We start from the raw sequence: 18,768 nt of genomic DNA on the forward strand, positions 1-18,768 counted from the left end.
AAATTTATTTATTAAAATGTTCCAGAAGTTTCTAGAAGTTTTCAGAACATTTACAGAAGAAATAGCTACTTCGAAATCTTCCTACGCCTGTAAGCTGTGCCGAAATTGATTTTTATTTTATTTTCCCAGGGTCCGATTTAGCATGTACGTAGTAACTGTTAAAACAGGCTTACTCCACCCTGCAGTGTGTCACTCTGTGTCGATCATTTCTACCGGCAACGAATTGAATTTGCCTCTTCCCCCCTTTAAAAAAAAGTGAGCTAGCCTTTCAGCACTCGCCAGTGATGTGAAAAATTCAAACCTTAGTAACGTCCAAACTCATGTGTTCTCATGTTGTTTATGTTTCAAATAAATTTATAATATGAAACACGGACACGAAATTTAACGTGAAATTCTTTAAAATGATGCGCTACAGTGATCAATAAATTTATAAATGAAATATTAGCTTTTCAAATACCAAAATACTTTCTACGCTTGCCGCTAGAATTCGCTGCCTGAATCGTAAATGTTGATTGCCACCATCAAACGCAGATAGAGATTAGCAGCACGAAACAATCGGAAAGTTTGAACCGTTATAAACGGCTCCGATAAAACATCGGCTTTAGACCTGATTTTCAAGTGAATTTTTTTAAAATAATGTCCATGTGTTAAAAATTCACAAAACAGTTAATGTTTTAAATTTTCCGCACACGTTAGAAGTTGTACTTCTGTGGCATTACTAAATTATTAAACTGAAACATTTTAAAACCTACATTATAACACTAAGTATATTTTTCTTTATATGTTTTTGCTTAAACGACTGAAATCTGTCTGTAACATTCTTTTTTAAAATTGAACCCTAACATTATTGAGCTTATTTAAATTCGAACTACGCCCTTTTAGTTTACCAAGCCCGTGCTCTACCGTTGTGCTACTAAGCCTGTTAGGAATCCAAGAGGAAATTATGTATTATAATCATTGTAATGCCAGTTTTTTTTTTTTTTTTAGGTATTTTAAAACTTGTGATTACTTTTTACTATGACTATTTTAGTTGAACAAATATATTCCAGGGTAGTTTCACTATAATAAAGTTACATTTGGCACACCAGTACGTTTGGTATGTCTCCTAATACTTAACGGAAGTGACTATATACGGGTTTATGTTGCTACACGTGGGTCTGCCATCTTGTTTACACATTTATGTCATCGACTTCCGTTCCATTTTTACGAAATTACTCATACCAAAATTGCCATATAAAGAGAGCTAAAATGTTTACATTCCAAAAAAAATAGTTTTGAAAGTTACACCACTGGTACTACATTTTGAATATTGTGAAGTCTTCGAAAATTGAAATCGTACATATTTTAATAACTAGGATTACCATTCGGGTGTGGTGCGAATGATTCTAAGGACTTAAAACCACTAGTTTCCTAAACGATTAACTTATATCGTCTAACGAGCACTTCGGCATGACACTTGCAGGGCGACGGTGAGGTGTGCTTCAGGTAGAGACTACAGTGCATTTCAAAGGGCATTCACTTTCTCTTTCAAATGCATGATTTCTGCCACTGGCGCTGTCTTTGTTTCGGTGTGCTCTGTTGCCAGACGCACGCCATAGAGCGCCAAAGTTTCAGACACAACTTTGTTATGTATTGAAAATTTTTTTAATGTATCGGAAGAATTGTATTTTGTAAGGGAAAATTTTGAATGATAATTGTGGAAATACATTTTCCTGTTGTTTTTTTTTCGTCAAGAGCATCATTTGGTGATTACCATTTTTTATAACAAAATGTAATGGAAGACGCCATCTTTGTTTCAACCATTTTTGTTAACATTTGGTTTATATCATTTAATTGTAAGAAGTTCGGCTCTTCTCAGCATGACACACACTTTCATGAAATACCTTGTTATTAATAGTGAATTTTAAAAAAATATTTTCTCCTGTGAAGTGATAATTGGTGTTTAGCATTTTTTTTTCTGTGACAGAATAACTACACCTGTAATAATACTGTCAGTAGACTCTATTTTATGGTCTCAGGAAAATCAGTGATTAGTATAATTAAAAAATATATATTATGATTAATGATGGTAAATAAAATGAAAACTTTTAATTTTAACAACCCGTGTGGTATCAATCTGGCAACAGTGTTCGCCATTTCCTCGGTACTGCAGTCTAAGCGTGGGACGGACTATAGCAGCGAGGTGGTTGACGTCACCGGGCTCGCTCGGTACCGCTGCGAGTGCAGGTACCGAGAGCCACCGGTACCGCTGCGTCGCGTGGCGGCCTTGGGAGCCGCGCAGTAGGCGGCGTTCCTTTCAGACTGTCTCTACATCCCCAGTCGCCTCCAACGGGTTTGAAACGTTTAGTATCCTACATCCTAAATCTAAATCCAATCTATTAAATAAATTAAAAATATAACCATGTTTAGTTTTTAAAAAAAATTTCCTACTGAACAAGTACTTATTTAATTTTTTTTTAACTTTCTAGGAATGACATTAAAACCATTAAATAAGGAATTTTTAAGTAGAAAAAAATAATTTTACAAACAATTAAATGCGCAAAAAATACGAAATATTTGAAGGAAAATAATTTATGATACTACACTCTAAACTAGCTCTGCCCGCCTGCGTGTTCACTCGTTACGAACGAACGAGCCCACTGTAATGACACCCGACTAGCTTACTCTACTTTCAACTTTCCACGCCATTTCTGTGTTTCGAATGATCGACAAAAAGATGTATGCGAATGAATTTCTCGTCGTCGTAGAGGTAATTCGTTATGCACGACAAGGGATGATGGGGATATGATTGGAGCGTTTACGGATTACGGTTTGATTGGGACGGCGGAAACGGAAGTGCCCTTGGAAATCCTACGTTTACGTCTGGGTTCCGCCCCCCCCCCCCCCCCGAAAAACTAATCCGAATCGCCTTGGTGGTAAGTGATGAACACATCACTCAATCACCATGGGTGGTCCTTTGGATTGTTGTTAGTCTCGTTGAACAGGTGAAGTACGAAATTTTTAAAATTGACCAATGTAAGAAATGTTAGGTTTGAGTTTATTTTAAAAAAATATATAGAAAGCAACGCGATAAAAGAGCCTCTTTTTTTTGTGAGCGAGTTAAGGAGTAAAAGAACTGGCTACGTCATGCTCTCACACAAACGAAATTGTGATTGTTATTTTATTTTTTTTATTATTTTTTTAACCACTGTCGGAATCTGACGTTGCGTTTTGGAATATTCGACTATTCATTCCCCCCCCCCCTTTTTTTTTTTCTTCGGAAGCCACATTAGGGTTTGAGAGCAGAATCAGTGCCAAAGTGGCTCTGAACCTAGCTTATAGCGGAAACCTTGTGCATTTCAAGCCTGCGAACTCTTGTGAAACAGTCGTCTAGTAACCGAAAAAGGCCACCGTCAGGACATTGCACACATTAAATTTCGGAATGAATACCTACTTAAAGATAAAAGAATAACTGTCCCAATACGTTTATACGTTTCTAGAGTGTTTATGTAACAACTACGCTTTTGTAAGTTCAGGCAGGGTCCCTTCCCCCTCAGTGAGGGGAAACCGGGACCCCCATTGACACTGGAATCTGCGGTTCATGGACCTGCAGACATGAGCGCAACTTGTGGATCGTGCAAGAGGCTGCAAGAGGCTGCGAGAGGGACAGCAGCGGTGTGTCGCCTCGAAGGTGCCGGGCAAAGGGGCGCCGCCCTGCCGCCGTGTTGTCGCCGGGCTGCACGTATTGTTTGGTCTGGCCGCAGCGCCTCGCCACACGGCCGGGCTGCCTGCCGTGACGGCGCGACCCACCTGGGACCACACCTCCCTCTCCTCCCTCGCCCCCCTCGTTCTCCTTGTCCGCGGCTGTCCGGGCGGGGTGTGCTACACCTCCATCATGTTGAACACCAAGTGTCTTTTTCAGCGTATTTCTGGCGTCATGAAACTCATTAAAACAGCATTTTTGTCTGATTACAAAATATATACACTTTATTAACCCTAAAAATTGTAAATTTACATATTTACAAAAATAATGCAATCAACTTTGCAATATATCCAGTTTTTTTTTTTTTTTTACTTTTAGGGGTTATTGTGGGAAAAAAGTGGGGAGGGGAAGGCAAACCATCCATATCCCTTCCATTGGACCGCCTCTGGTATACTCTTTTCCTCATGTTCTCTCGTTTTCTGCTACTCCATCTTTTTATAATCTCTTGACGTTCATATTTCTTTATTTTCTTTTCACTTACATAGTTTTCTTTTCATTTTCATTTTCTTTTCTCTTTCTGTTTCAGCGTTGATATTACTCTCCATTCCTTATTTTAGTCTTTTCTCTTAGTCGTCTCCGTGTCTTTTCTCTCAACTTAAATTTTACTTATGACATTCAATATTTGTCGCCCTTTTCAGTATGGAATCTCCAGTCAAAGGATGGATTGGTATGCCACATTGGTGAGGCACTTAAGACTTTCATTTCGAGGATGCTGGTTTGAATTTCGGTCCGAACTCCATTGTTTCTGTTTCGAATAATTTCCCGCAATTACCCCAGGCAAAAACTGGGATTGTTCCTTTTAAATAGGCCACGGCCGATTGCTTCCCCAGCAGCCCTTATCTGTGTAACGGGATACTGTCTCTTGATGGACCTTGCAGCTGATGAGACGTCAGCTCGTTAGAGCTGCGATTATCGCGCGGATTCATTACACCCCAGGTTAGACTAAACATAATCGGACTGGATTTTTTCACTTTTTTATTCAATAAACTTTATGATAGAATCTAGAATCCTTACCATACTCGAGCAAATGCCTCCTGTTCATTGGCTGCTGGCTTGTGACACCCCTCAACCGGGTAAACCCGTTATTAGATACTTCTTTGGTTGAAAGTTTTTTTCATTGGCCCAGAGTTATCTGGACAAAACTGTGAGCTATTACCAGAAGCAGCACCAATGTGTGTGTGTTTCGAACTTTAACCCAACGCGAAACGAATCCCGCAAAATTGCAAGTATCTGCACATCCTTTAGCGGGGTTACACGTGATTGGGTGACCACGTCTTCTCCATGTTCATAACTGGTCAAGGACGCGTCACGATCCCTGTGGTTACAATCAGCAACGTGAATCAGATGGGAAGCCTTCTTTTCACACACGAGAGAGCCACACCCGAAGTTCCCCGAAGTTCATGATTGGTAGACAGCAGTGCTAACAACACAGCCACGAGGCCAGCTTGGAAAAATAATTTCAGATGTTGTATATATGCTTATAAAAATTTGTTTTGTGTTGTGGAAGTTTTAAAAACGTATGTAGCTATCCAGCGCTAGGAAACAGTTTACATTATTTCACAGTATCTTTAATGTAGCACCGCCATATTTATTTGCAATGAACAAAAAAAAAAACCGAAGATGCACGATCGGGAGTTTGGCTCTCTCGTCTGTGAAAAGAAGGATTCCGTGAAGCAGATAGAGATGTGCTTCACGTCTTCTTTTTCTGCCCCCCGATGAATCCAGCGATGGCCGCGCTGTGTGGAGCAGCGCTGGGGCATCGTCAGCGGACTGAGAAGCTGCGGGTCCCGCGGTGTCGGTGGGGGAAGGGAGGCGGTAGGGTAGGGGAAGGGGGGACTGGGCGGGAAGGATGGAAGGATGTTGTTGGCCTTGGCTCGACCGGACCGCTGGGCGCGCTCACAATGCCCGCCTTCCAGCAGCATCGTCGTCGTCACCCATCGATACATATTCAAAACACCCAGACGTGGCCATGTTATACGCCGGGTGAGTCACCGTTATTTTTTATTCTTTTTCATGACTTGCAACACTACTTCAGTCCAGCCCTACGTAAAAAAAAAAAAAAAACCTTACATATTTAGGGTCACTGTATGTGTATGAATAAGTGCTTTGAATCAGTGAGAAAAATATAACTGAAAATACATTAAAAATGTGTCTGACGACTGGCAAATCAGTGGAATTTGCAACGAATCAGTAGTCAAGGTTACAAATATACGGAAAAATCGATGTAAATTACTGAGAAATCGGCGAAAAAGACTGATGAATCACAATTCTTTTGTCACCGATATAATCACTCGAATTTCGTTGGTTTCGATTTAGCAGTTTCAACTGAATTTTTTTGCTGTCTACTTTTTTGACATGACTATTTTTAATGTATATTCGATTGTATGTAAATAAATGCATTTATGTTAGCTGATATAATTATAATGATAAAAAAAGTATTTGACAAAAAATTGTTTTTAATGAAGAACCATTTGAAAAACTTCATTGCGTGTGAATCGCCTCATTCCATAATATTTAATGAATTATAATGACATACTCACGTAATCCATATTTATTTGCAGCTATAAACTGATTATTAACTAATTATCGATGTCAATTATTCAAATTATAAAAGTAAAAGAATGATTAAAATCTCACATTAAATAAAAATGAAAGCTCTCCTTTGCCTTCTAACGCCATCGTTTGGTGAAAAATTCGAATGCACTTCTTAAAAGATGTAAAAAATATGAAGGTGTTGCTGTGTGTGAAACAGCAAGTGCGGCTACCTGCAGATTGCCGGCCTCGGACTTCTGGTGGGCGACTTTCCGTCGCACGCTGGCATTCTGCAGGCAGGCGCTATCTCACAGCGTTACGCGATCATTAAGTCAGTGATGAGCGTGACTATACATATATAGGATGGCGAAGAGCACGTGGACGATTAAAAAGGTTATAAAGGTGAAATAACTTAATTAATGTTAATATGAATGTCGTATGCGAAAACTTATGTGTAAAAATGAAATAATGTTACTATAATGTAAAAAAAAAAATAGAATGAACATTTATTTCATTTTGTTACTAATATTATTGAGAAATAAATTTGTGTTCAAAAATTTAAAAAAAAAACGCACAAATATGATTAGTTCAAAAATTACATCCAGCACTGTAATGTATTATTTAATTTCAAAATTAAGATTAAAATTGAAATGTTTGAGATAGCTCAGACCAGAAATAAACTGGCAGGTGACATTTTTGAGGTTATCTGCAGAAATATATTTGATGTAAAAATTGGAAGCCCTTTTTCGTCCTCCCACTCTGTCAAATATGTATATTGGAACCAAATATTTGACTGTATGACAGGGATTTTAACAAACATCATGTGATACTTTGCAAATGACATTCGGAAATAGGTCCCACTAATACTACTCTTGGAAACTATGAATTTTTGAGCCCAGTTACATGGCGGTTCCGTCTATTCATAACCAAGTGACATAATAATATTATTTAATATTTTGAATAGTCTGTGACATTATGAACGACAGTCCTTGTTACGTTACGGAAACTGTCATTGAGGCATTAGTATATGTAGTTAGAAAAACGAACAATAATTGCATGAAAACCAATGCTTGATAGAATCTGAAAATCACTACAGTTAACGACAGAAAGGTTTTGCTATCTTGACTGGAAAGCGGAGATAGTGGTGGTTCTCATATTGACTTTCAGTTATTGTCATGCCAAAGACTGCATACACCAACTCCCTTAACTTTTCGACTCCTTGGAAATTCTCATGAACTTGGTTGCTTCCAAGCGGTACGCTTCAAGAAATATTTTATCTTAAAAATATATATATATGTATTTTCGCTTTTAAACTATATCTAACTAATTGCTCACTTCCCCCTAATTGTGTTCTACATTGATTCCATATTTTATACTGGTTTAATTTTTATACTTATCCCAAACTCGTTTTTCGGTGATAAAGTTTCCTCTTAGAATTTTTTCGCAATATAAAATTTGTTTTATCTCACGAGAATGATTAAAAAATGTAATTAAATTTCCAAATACCTTTCAGAACCAAGTAGTCAGGCTAAAACATTCAAACTAAAATTAAATTTAGTACTAAATTGTTACTAAACGTCGATGTGTGTGTGTATATATATATGTAATATATAAATGTCACTAAAGCTGTATTAAACTTAGGTTTCAATCAGTATCGATAACAATAAAACCAGCCTTTATTTTTAACGAAAATTACTTTTGGGGACCACAACACGTTGTCACGACATGTACATTAATGCTAACATGAGCAGTCACCTAAATATATGCGTAAATTTTGTGTTCAACTTAAAGATTAATTTATTTGTCTATGAAAATATTTCAGCATTCATTAATGCATTGATCATATAGTTTATTACATCCGATTTTTTTTTACTGCTGTGGTTTTAAAAATCTATTTATTTGTTTCCTAAAGTTACATTTTTTTGTCTTAACACTTTATCTTTAGTTAGTTGTTTTTGGAACGTGATTCTAAATATATTAATAAAATTATTTTTATGTGACACCAGTGACAACTATATGATGCAAATAATCGTTTAGAGTTGTTTTTCACAAGCAATGTCGAAAACTCTGATTAAAACTTAAAACTCGAATCTCGAAAGGCATTTCGATACGTTCACGGTGACTTTCCATTTATCCTCTGCCAACGCTTGCGTGCATGAAAGTAAGTTATCACCCATCATCAGTTCAGTGCGTCAGCACTGTTGTGTCTGACAGCTAAGACATGTACACATGCCTATTTCTATTAAAAATTACGCCTAACTATACCTCTGTCTCGAAAATTTAGTAGCACAGTTAAGATTTAATGCGCAATTTAAAGGGAGATATTTTAGCATGCGTTTGCCATATCTCGGCAGTTAGGCCGGTATTCTAAGAGACAAAAATATATGCTACAGCTGTATCCTAACCGTAATTTTAGGGAACGGATTTTGGTTTTCTATTCGTTGCCGATCGGTTGTCCAAATTCCGCGCATGCGCAAAGCTCATTTTTTTCATTGATTTAGTCCAGATGGCGGACCCGCGTCTGGCGCCATTAACTTGTATATAGTCATTTTCGTACCAAGTGCAATGGTGTGCCAAATGAAACTTTGATAGCGAAACTATCCTGCAATACATTTTTTTACACTTTAATGGTTATAACAAGAAATAATCGCAAATTAAAAAAAAAATAATTAAAATTAGAAAGGCAGTTTTTTTTGTGCTATGGTGCTGTAATCTCTAGTATTTTTGCCGTAACAATTGTTTAGATTGTTGCGAAACATCCTCTAGAATGCGTTGGAACCAGTTTTTTTAGCCTCGCCCAGGGCATCGATTATTAAAACTGTTACTTACAGGGACTCGGTTTGGACACGTACTGGAATACGGCCCGCGAGTTAGGTTACGGTTGTGTCGCAACAAGGCGGTGCTTATTCGCTGCTTTACCCGAACCTCTTGGAGTGCCGCCATTAAGTGTTTCGAGGAAGGCCAAGGTCACGCGGTATGATTTTTGTTCGTCATGTTTGTCTTCTTTGCAAGAGCGACAATCACGGGTCTCTCTCCTTCGCATCCGCGGTCCACTGCTGGGCGCAGAAGTCCCGCGCAGACTCTGGGTGTGTAATTTTGGTTCATTTACTGCCAACTCGTCCCCCGCAGGCAGTAATTTAAAATGCTTGACGAAATAAAACCACCAAATGCTCTTGAGACATCCTCATTGGTTCATTGTGGCTGCAGATAAAAGGTGGTTGAAGGCAATAAGGTGGAGGGGGGGGGGGGGGGGGTGAAAAGACCATGGAAGGCAAGTACAAGCACCCATTTTTTTTTTTTTTTTTTTTTACGTTTTGGTACGAATAATGTCACGTGTGTAACCATTCAAAATGTTTACATGCAGTTGATTATGGTTATTTTGCAGATATTTGTTCATAAATTTTAAAATTTTAATTATTATAAAGCTTCCAACTAAAGTCATCCGAGTGTTTATATATCTGTCTGTCTCTCTCTCTCTCTCTCTCTCTCTCTCTCTCTCTCTCTCTCTGTGTGTGTGTTTAGGTGTGTGTGTGTGTGTGTGTGCGCGCGCGCAATGTTATCCTGACTTCTACAATAGTAGCTTTATCTCATTCCATATCGCTCTAGCTGACGTTGCCTGGAGACTATGCCGTCCGCCTAGAGGTCCTGTCGACGAAGATTTCGCTGCACTACCGAACACTCAGTATTTTACAACGCATTGGTGTGGTGAAAGAGTGTTTGAATGTTGATACACACAACCCATAAATTCACTTGTAAATTCTTGAAATAGTACAAATTATGAAAGGGTAGCTCAATTAAATATTACATTTTACGTGAACTTAAATTTCAACTAGTTTTATAAATGGATTTAAAAGTATCGCTATTGAAAATGAAATATTTTAAATATTGTAATAAACTATATGTGTGTGCATCCTATTTGAACTTTCAAGTAAATTTATAATCATTTTAAATGTGACTTGTGTTTACTGGGTTTATGTGTGTTCATCATGCGATATTGTAATTAGTTTTGCATACACCATTCTCAACACACTACCTTAACATTTCATCACTTGATCACAACTGTACGTTCTGAGAGGCTGGTACAGGCACATTTTGAAAGAGATTCTGCATTTAGCACGGGCCGTGCCACCAATCCTGCACACGTGTAAAGTTATTATTTAAAATAAATGTTCATAAACATTTTGTAGCCAAAGAGTGATATGTGGAAAAAATAAGTTCCTTGAGTTTATATGTGTTCACAACCCGTTTCTCCCTTCTTCTGTAGAATATTGGCAACCCGCTCCGGCTTAATCTTATGTGACGTCATTTAGATTATATGATTATTTTTTTATAAGTATTGAGTTATCGTAAGTGTACGGTTATTCAAAAAGTATATACACACTAACACTTACTGCCCATAACTAAATAATTTTCTTTCAAAAATTAGTTACAGTGAGTCACCCTCAGAAGATAGACATAGGCTATCACGGACATTTTTTTCTTTTTTTTTTTCTATAATTCTGCAGTATATTAATTTGACGTATGTATTTTAAAAAAAATACCCCAGAAAGGAGGTACGCCTTCGTCAAAATAATGCACGAAATGTAAACTAACACCTTCACCAGCTCACGGTTCCCACAACTCTGAACAAATACGGTAGTTATTCACGAACGCCTGCAAAGTGCTGCTACCTAGTGTCAGAAGTGAGAACGAGGAATGTTCGGTACTGTACGACCTTCCCCTATTCGTTTTAAGTTATTATTAATTGTAAAAGTAGCACCATAAAGTTTGTTCGAAAGCTTTTTTTATTTAATTTTTAACTCCCTTAGAAGGTGCAGTATAAAATCCGTTCAAAGTGATTATACATACGCCTTCTGAATTGTATCTAAAACTTTTGTCTCTAACAACACTTGTTACGACCAACCCTTTGGGCCTTCTTGCTTGAGCGTACACAAGCAAGAACTTTGAGATATACCTACAGTAGGCCAAGCCGAAAGTCGCACCTGTGTTTCCGTACCATGTGCGTCTCTGCCTGAGGACGGGAGCAGATAGCAGTTCCCGAAACGTCGCTTGTTTCTGTTTTAGAAAACTGTTGTGTTTGTTTTGTCTTTTCGTTTGGTCGTGTTTTTTTCTCGTTTTGACTGTTGTGCTGAATTTTTTGGGTTCAATATTTTTTGTGCTGTCATCATTTGTGGGTTTTTTTTTTCGTTTCTCTTTTTGTTTTTTTGAACAACTATTTTGTTTGTTTCGTCTTTTCGTTTTGCTGTGTTTTTTGTCTCGTTTCAACTGTTGTGTTGAATTTTTTTGGGTTCGGAATTTTTGTGCTGTCATCATTTGTGGGGGTTTTTTCGTTCTGTTAGTCCATTTTTCTTTGTTTTTTCCTTGTTTGTTGACCATAGTCCTGTTGTGGAATATTGTGCGGCGTTTAATCCTGACAACAGCAATTTTTGCTTAATTTGTGTTTTTGTCATTTGTGTTTTTTTGTAGTTTTATTCTGCAGACATACATGTGCTAAGCAATGGCGTATGTCCAAAAGCCTACATCAAGTCATGCACTCCCATTGCACAAATCTTTCAAAGATAATAGGAATTTCTTGAAACTTGTACTTCTATTTAGGGACCTCTCGCTGCACGAATCGCGCAGCAACATAAGGATGTGTTGAAACTTGGTTCGTCTCCTAGGCAACTGAAAAGTGTACGCGCCCGCGTGACTTCATGAACGCCGCGTAGACGCGAGTAGGCGAGGAGAAAAAGGGTTGAAGCGACGTTTATTGGTGAGCGAGTCGGCTTTCTGCGCCATTTGCGGCTGGGCGACTTAGGTGGGCGCCAGCCTCTGTTTGGAAACTTGAATGATTGCGCAAGCCACAAACCCACTGACACACACACGCACATGCAGCCAACCACGTTCCAGGAGCCCACCCAAGTCCGAGACCTTCTTGCTTCCTTGTCTTGAGACGGAAGCTCAAATAAGTCGTTCATCACACCTAAAGAAAGCAGCACTGACGCATGCGCTTATCTAAAACTTGTTTACTCTTTAATCGTGACTTTGAACCAAACCTCTACAACAATTACAGCTGATACTGATACAATTTACAATTGGGACGTTCTTATTGGACATACTGTAGATTAGGTAAATATACTATAGTTTTTAAGTAGTTCTCTTACTAAACTGTTTGGCGCCAAAATCTTCAAGTGCTTTGAGACGCAAACTTCAAGTTGTGAATTAAAAAATTGGATTGGCGTTTTTTTTTAAATGAAATTTTTGGTAACCCTGCTTAAAATCATCTTTCTTGTTTTCGTCCGCCACGGGTCTGAACACCATCACCCATGGGCGCAGTGAATTATAAACATGCGGTGAACAATAAAAACAGAAGGGTGTCGGTATAAAACGTAGACTTTTTATAAAGACTTAATGTCGAACTACTTTTCACTATGTGCCGCCAATGTATCTGATTGTGAAATATGCAAGTGATGGGCAACTTCATTCTTATAAATGGACAGATATCAGTTTTTGAACTAAACCTAGAGCCAGACACACATGAATAAATATTAAATTTGTTCTGTAAGATAAAAAATACTTAATGTAGCAGTTCATTAAAAAAATACGAAAAATGATTCTCTTATAAATAAAATTTACAACAATTAAACTTTAAGTCAAAGAAGAATAACCTTGGAACAATAAATGGATAAACAAATATAAATACAATTTTTAAAATATTTATGGGAGAATTAACGGGCTTACATCAGTATTTTCTGATATATTACTCTACAAATGCAAAGTTGATTTTTTCAAAAAAAAATTTCCCTGACATTACTTTGTTGAAAGATTATTAAAACATATTAGGCTTTACCATCTTGAATTTACCAAAACTTCTATACCGCTTGCAATACAGCTTGTTTTTGTTTCACATAGCATAGAGTTTAGCACTGACTACTTGTTGAAGTTAACACTTGTGAACTGGCGTGACTATCATGAAAGTTGTAGTCGCCCGCGCGAAATAATTAGTTATTTCCTCGCGGTATTTGCAGACTAGAACCTGTAAGTAAGTGTGTTGTTGCAGCAAGGTACGGAAGGTCTAGGAGATAGGATTTATGCCTTGATATGTCAATAATTGGGATAAATAGTAAAAAATATATAATTATAACAAAAATTTGAAGAAAAAAAAATAAAAGATGGTGGGTCCCCTTAAGTGGGCCGTACTTAAATACGTCGCGTGCCACCAGTTTATCATCTTTTTAAACTAGACAATGAATACGTTCGTTCATTCGTTCGTAGTTCACGGGCATTGATTTGTTTTGTTCAACTGTGTTCAGATGAGTGTGAATGTACTATGGCGTGGACTTCTTGCTCTCAGGAGTTCTCCTATCGCCATGAGCTAGTAAAGAAGCAAAAAAACATGTCATAGTCACCACGCGCGATTCCGGGGGGGTTCCCTTCTAACGAACCGAGAGGCCTTCGAAGCTAATTGCACCTCGCGCGTGCAGACAATACTTTTTACATGTGTGAGTCTGCAGTTCGCCATTGTCTCTGGAGGATATCACACCCTCCTCCTCCTCCCGCCTCCTCCCTTTTCCATGCTTTCTCACGTTCCCCTCTCTGTGCCTTCTAGGGTCTCTCGTCCCAGATCAACCACCAGTTATTTTCGTAGATTGGCTACCCTACTTCTCGCCTTCTGTTCTTGTGGCTTTTTTTTTTTTCTTCTTTTACCCAAGTGAGTTTTAGACAAAAGTTCGAACATTGAAAGCTAATTACCATAGACCCACGATTATTTCTCGGATCTGTTGCACTCCAGGCTTGATTCAACTTGCTTTATGTAATCAAGATTTTTTTCGAATGCTCATTGGTCGATAACAAGGTCAACATCCTTTAGTATGTACCAACAGTCAACGTATACTTCGGCCACTATTCTTTTCTCAACAGTGTGTGAAACAACTTCATGATTTGTAGAGTTCGTAAACCAACATCTGGAGATGATTTGCAATAGAGATGTGGGAAAATGGGCACCATTGCACTGGAAATGATTTGCAAGAGACATGTGGGGAAATGGGTACCATTTCGTGAAAGGAATTTAGTCATGAAAAATTCACAGCACAGACGAACACAGTGGATAAAGACGACGACGCAGTTATGATATTCTGTCTGATATTTTAAGTTTGAATTGGTTCGTCTGTGCTGTTGTCGTTGAGTTGTCTATAATATCCGTTTAGATTCATTGTTGGGTCCTTCTGTTTGACATCAGCTGATTAAGGTTTGCTTTATGTGAGTATTATGTTTTCAGTTTTATTTCTTATTTTGCATTTTTTTTCCCCATGACAAACAGTACAAAACTGCAATTGCGTTAGCCCAAAAAATTGTATTAAGTCATGCAATATTTGTTTTTAAAAATTTGTTTGTACTTTTTCTCTTCGTGCTCCTTCTGGATACGTCTTTTAAGGTTATTTCTTCTGAGAACAGACTTTAAAAGCCGTCAGCTGACGTCAACTAAGGTATACATTTCGTTAACCCAGGTTTCATTACGAGCGTGAAGGACGAGTCGGCGAAGTGTGTTCGCACGTGTGTGCTCGGTGAAGGTGGGCTCAGTGTTTGGTCTTCACGTCGTCGAGAGTGCTTGAGCGCGCCTTCGGCTTTCTCGGCTCGGCCGAAGATGAGTTAATGTTCGCTGGACTCGCGGTCGGCGGGGAAAGGAAAATTTTTTTTCCACTCCTGCGTTCGTCGCTCTGCAGAGGGCAAACACTGGCGTGGTCCTCGTTTGCCGCTCCGTGAAAGCGCCGTCGCGCGACGATTATAGAGTTCCGTCGTCTTCGAGGACGTCCAACGCGTCCGCTCCTCGGGGCGTCCTGCTTGGCGAGTTTCTCTGACTCTCTCTCTCTCTCTCTCTCTCTCTCTCTCTCTCTGTGTCTCCTCTCCCCCTCTATCACTCCCTCCCTCTCTCTACTCTCTTTCCCCCTCTCTCTATGTGAAAGGACGGGTTACGATCTTCGCCTCCGAGCGAAGTGACGCAACTCAGCAAAGCTATGGTTTCACATCCGAGTGGATTTGGATTCAAATCCGGGTACATCTTCCAGATTTAGGGTTTCGATGTTTTCTCTAAAGTGGTTTAAGTAAATTCTGCGTTACGTGTATATGTGTTCGTTTAATGACCACCCACGCTATATGTCTTTGTTTGGAAGTGATCTGGTCTGTTCTGAAAGTGATAGTCTGATCTGATCTGATCTGGTATGTGGCGGATAGAGTATTTTTTTTATATAGAGGGGATTTCGAAAGAAAACAGGAAGAAAAAAAATTGTTGTACACGTGTGTTAAAAAAAACTTACATTACTATTGGCGGTAACTCGCTAACATATGGGCCTATACCAAATAATAACTTTATCTTTAATACCATGTTAGCTAAATAATTGTTTATATGACCAATGTATTATTATTTAAGTGTAAAAACAGGAATAATTTTTTAGCTCATAAAATAATTTGAGCTATGATGGCTATTTTAGCATTGAAACGTTCGAATATTTTGTGTTTTGACGAGATTGTTTTTTATAATAGATATAATGTTATTGCCAGACAAAATTAATGTGAGTCAGGAATGACAAAAAAAGCAACTCTAGTAAAGGAACATTGTCCGGAAAAGAACCATGCGAAGTCATGCTACAAGGATGAGTGCTCGGCCTGTTGCAGCCCCATGAGCCGGACGGCGGACAGCGGCTGAGAGGAGAGGACCCCGAGGAACCGCGATGAGCTCGACGGGCGCCGCCGACAGCGCCGCCCTGGTGGCGGGCGAGCGAGAGGACGCTCAGCGACATGAGGACCAGCACCGCCCGAGGTCGCCGCGCGACGGGCAGCCTCACCTCGAATACGAGCACGAGCTGCCTGGCGTCGACAACCCTGCCTTCCAGGATACCAGCGAGGTGCCCGTGCTCCACCACAATGGGTGAGAACTGCTCCCTTTCTCTCGCCGGAACTGCTCCCTTTCTCTCGCCGGAACTGCTCCCTTTCTCTCGCCGGAACTGCTCCCTTTCTCTCGCCGGAACTGCTCCCTTTCTCTCGCCGGAACTGCTCCCTTTCTCTCGTCATAACTGCTCCCTTTCTCGTCATAACTGCACCCTTTCTCGTCATAACTGCACCCTTTCTCGCCAGAACTGCTCCCTTTCTCGCCAGAACTGCTCCCGTTCTCTCGCAAAAACTGCACCCTTTCTCGTCATTAACTGCACCCTTTCTCGTCATAACTGCACCCTTTCTCGTCATAACTGCACCCTTTCTCGTCATAACTGCACCCTTTCTCGTCATAACTGCACCCTTTCTCGTCATAACTGCACCCTTTCTCGTCATAACTGCACCCTTTCTCGTCATAACTGCTCCCTTTCTCGTCATAACTGCTCCCTTTCTCGTCATAACTGCTCCCTTTCTCGTCATAACTGCTCCCTTTCTCTCGCAAGAACTGCTTTTTCTCGCAAGAACTGCTCCCTTTTTCTCGCAAGAACTGCTCCCTTTTTCTCGCAAGAACTGCTCCCTTTCTCTCGCAAGAACTGCTCCCTTTCTTTCGCAAGAACTGCTCCCTTTCTTTCGCAAGAACTGCTCCCTTTCTCTCGCAAGAACTGCTCCCTTTCTCTCGCAAGAACTGCTCCCTTTCTCTCGCAAGAACTGCTCCCTTTCTCTCGCAAGAACTGCTCCCTTTCTCTCGCAAGAACTGCTCCCTTTCTCTCGCAATAACTGCACCCTTTCTCGCAATAACTGCACCCTTTCTCGCAATAACTGCACCCTTTCTCGCAATAACTGCACCCTTTCTCGCAATAACTGCACCCTTTCTCGCAATAACTGCACCCTTTCTCGCAATAACTGCACCCTTTTTCGTCATAACTGCACCCTTTTTCGTCATAACTGCACCCTTTTTCGTCATAACTGCACCCTTTCTCGTCATAAATGCTCCCTATCTCTCGCAAAAACTGCTCCCTATCTCTCGCAAAAACTGCTCCCTATCTCTCGCAAAAACTGCTCCCTATCTCTCGCAAAAACTGCTCCCTATCTCTCGCAAAAACTGCTCCTTTTTTTCTCGCAAGAACTGCTCCTTTTTTTCTCGCAAGAACTGCTCCTTTTTTTCTCGCAAGAACTGCTCCTTTTTTTCTCGCAAAAACTGCTCCTTTTTTTCTCGCAAGAACTGCTCCTTTTTTTCTCGCAAGAACTGCTCCTTTTTTTCTCGCAAGAACTGCTCCTTTTTTTCTCGCAAGAACTGCTCCTTTTTTTCTCGCAAGAACTGCTCCTTTTTTTCTCGCAAGAACTGCTCCTTTTTTTCTCGCAAGAACTGCTCCTTTTTTCTCTCAAGAACTTTTCCGAACAATTTTACCATCAAGAACTCTTTCCTTCCCCCCGCAGAAACGCTTTTTTGCCCTCTACGAGAACTATTTTTTTTCCCCCTCCCATAAGTACTATTTCCCTGTCTCACGCACACAAGCCCTTTTCCTGTATCTTAAGAATCCCCCCTCACTCGCCCAAAAGCAATGTGTCCAGTGCCAGCCAGCTGCTCTGTCCGGCAGGGTGGACGGCGCCGCGGCGGTGCTGGGGTCGCCGGGCGCGCTGGTCGACCTGCGCGTCGACGCCCGGTCCGACGACAAAGGGGTGGCGGAGGCCGTGAACCTGGAGCTCGTCAACATGAACCCGGGCAACGGCGGCCTCAACGGCATCCCGGCCAAGAAGGAGGGCGGCGAGGACGCGGCCGAGGGGTACGCCGACCCCTACGACGAGTACTTCGTGCCCGTCAACGAGCACCGCAAGTACATGAGGTGAGGCAGGCTGCACGGCGGCGGCGGCGACGACGACGACTAGGAGTTCCGCGGCCACGCTCTTGCGCAGAGGATTTTGTTCCGTCATAGCTCGTCAGAGGCACAAGTGCAGGCCTGCCCTTTAGTCACACTGACGACATCATATTTTGGTGCTCCACCACACAGAATGGGCATCGGCGTAGGCCAAACTTTATTAAGGTTTAACACTGTTTCAATACTCATGTGCGCGATTCGCAGAGGACGTTGTTCCGTTATAGCTCGTCCGAGACATCAGTGTTTAGGTTGTCGTTCACTTTCACAAGCGATTATCAGGGTTTGGTGCGCAGGAGTAGTACCTTAGTATGGGCATCGGCGTAGGCTTGCGTGGCACAGCCTATGTCATCAGCTCAGTTGCCACATCCGTTGGTCCGTCATACATCGAAAGAGGCATCGGCGTTCCTTTCTGTTGCGCGGAGCCGTCGTTCTTATAATTTCAATTCGGTTGCCGCAAGTTCCGCATCCTCCAAAAGAGACACCACCAGCAAGGGTACCATTGCACGGTCGATGTCGTCAAGGTTCAGCTCCGTCGTCACATTCGCGCGCGCGATGCGCTGTAGTTGTTCCGAAACTTAAAACAGCAGGTGTTGCTGCGACATTCCTTCCACGATTGCAGACTCACGCCCCTTCTTTATCCAGGTCTGAACGAGCTGCGAATAACTCGACAACCACCAGTAACGTCTGTTTAAGGCGCGGGTCTCAGTTATA

General features: G+C 40.6%; 1 protein-coding gene across 3 annotated transcripts in view; it reads left to right on the forward strand.

Moving 5' to 3' along the window:
- The window catches only part of LOC134531825 (uncharacterized), a 224,390-nt gene that overhangs the window by 152,852 nt on the left and 52,770 nt on the right, over nt 1-18,768 (forward strand). For all 3 annotated transcript variants that reach the window (XM_063367786.1, XM_063367788.1, XM_063367787.1), the window contains exons 3-4: nt 15,926-16,178; nt 17,779-18,024. In XM_063367786.1, the coding sequence (XP_063223856.1) occupies nt 15,982-16,178; nt 17,779-18,024 (443 nt within the window). In that variant the 5' untranslated portion in view covers nt 15,926-15,981. The remainder of the gene's footprint in view (nt 1-15,925; nt 16,179-17,778; nt 18,025-18,768) is intronic.

This window comes from Bacillus rossius, chromosome 5 (assembly GCF_032445375.1).
Source record: "Bacillus rossius redtenbacheri isolate Brsri chromosome 5, Brsri_v3, whole genome shotgun sequence".
Classification (NCBI taxonomy): domain Eukaryota; kingdom Metazoa; phylum Arthropoda; class Insecta; order Phasmatodea; family Bacillidae; genus Bacillus; species Bacillus rossius.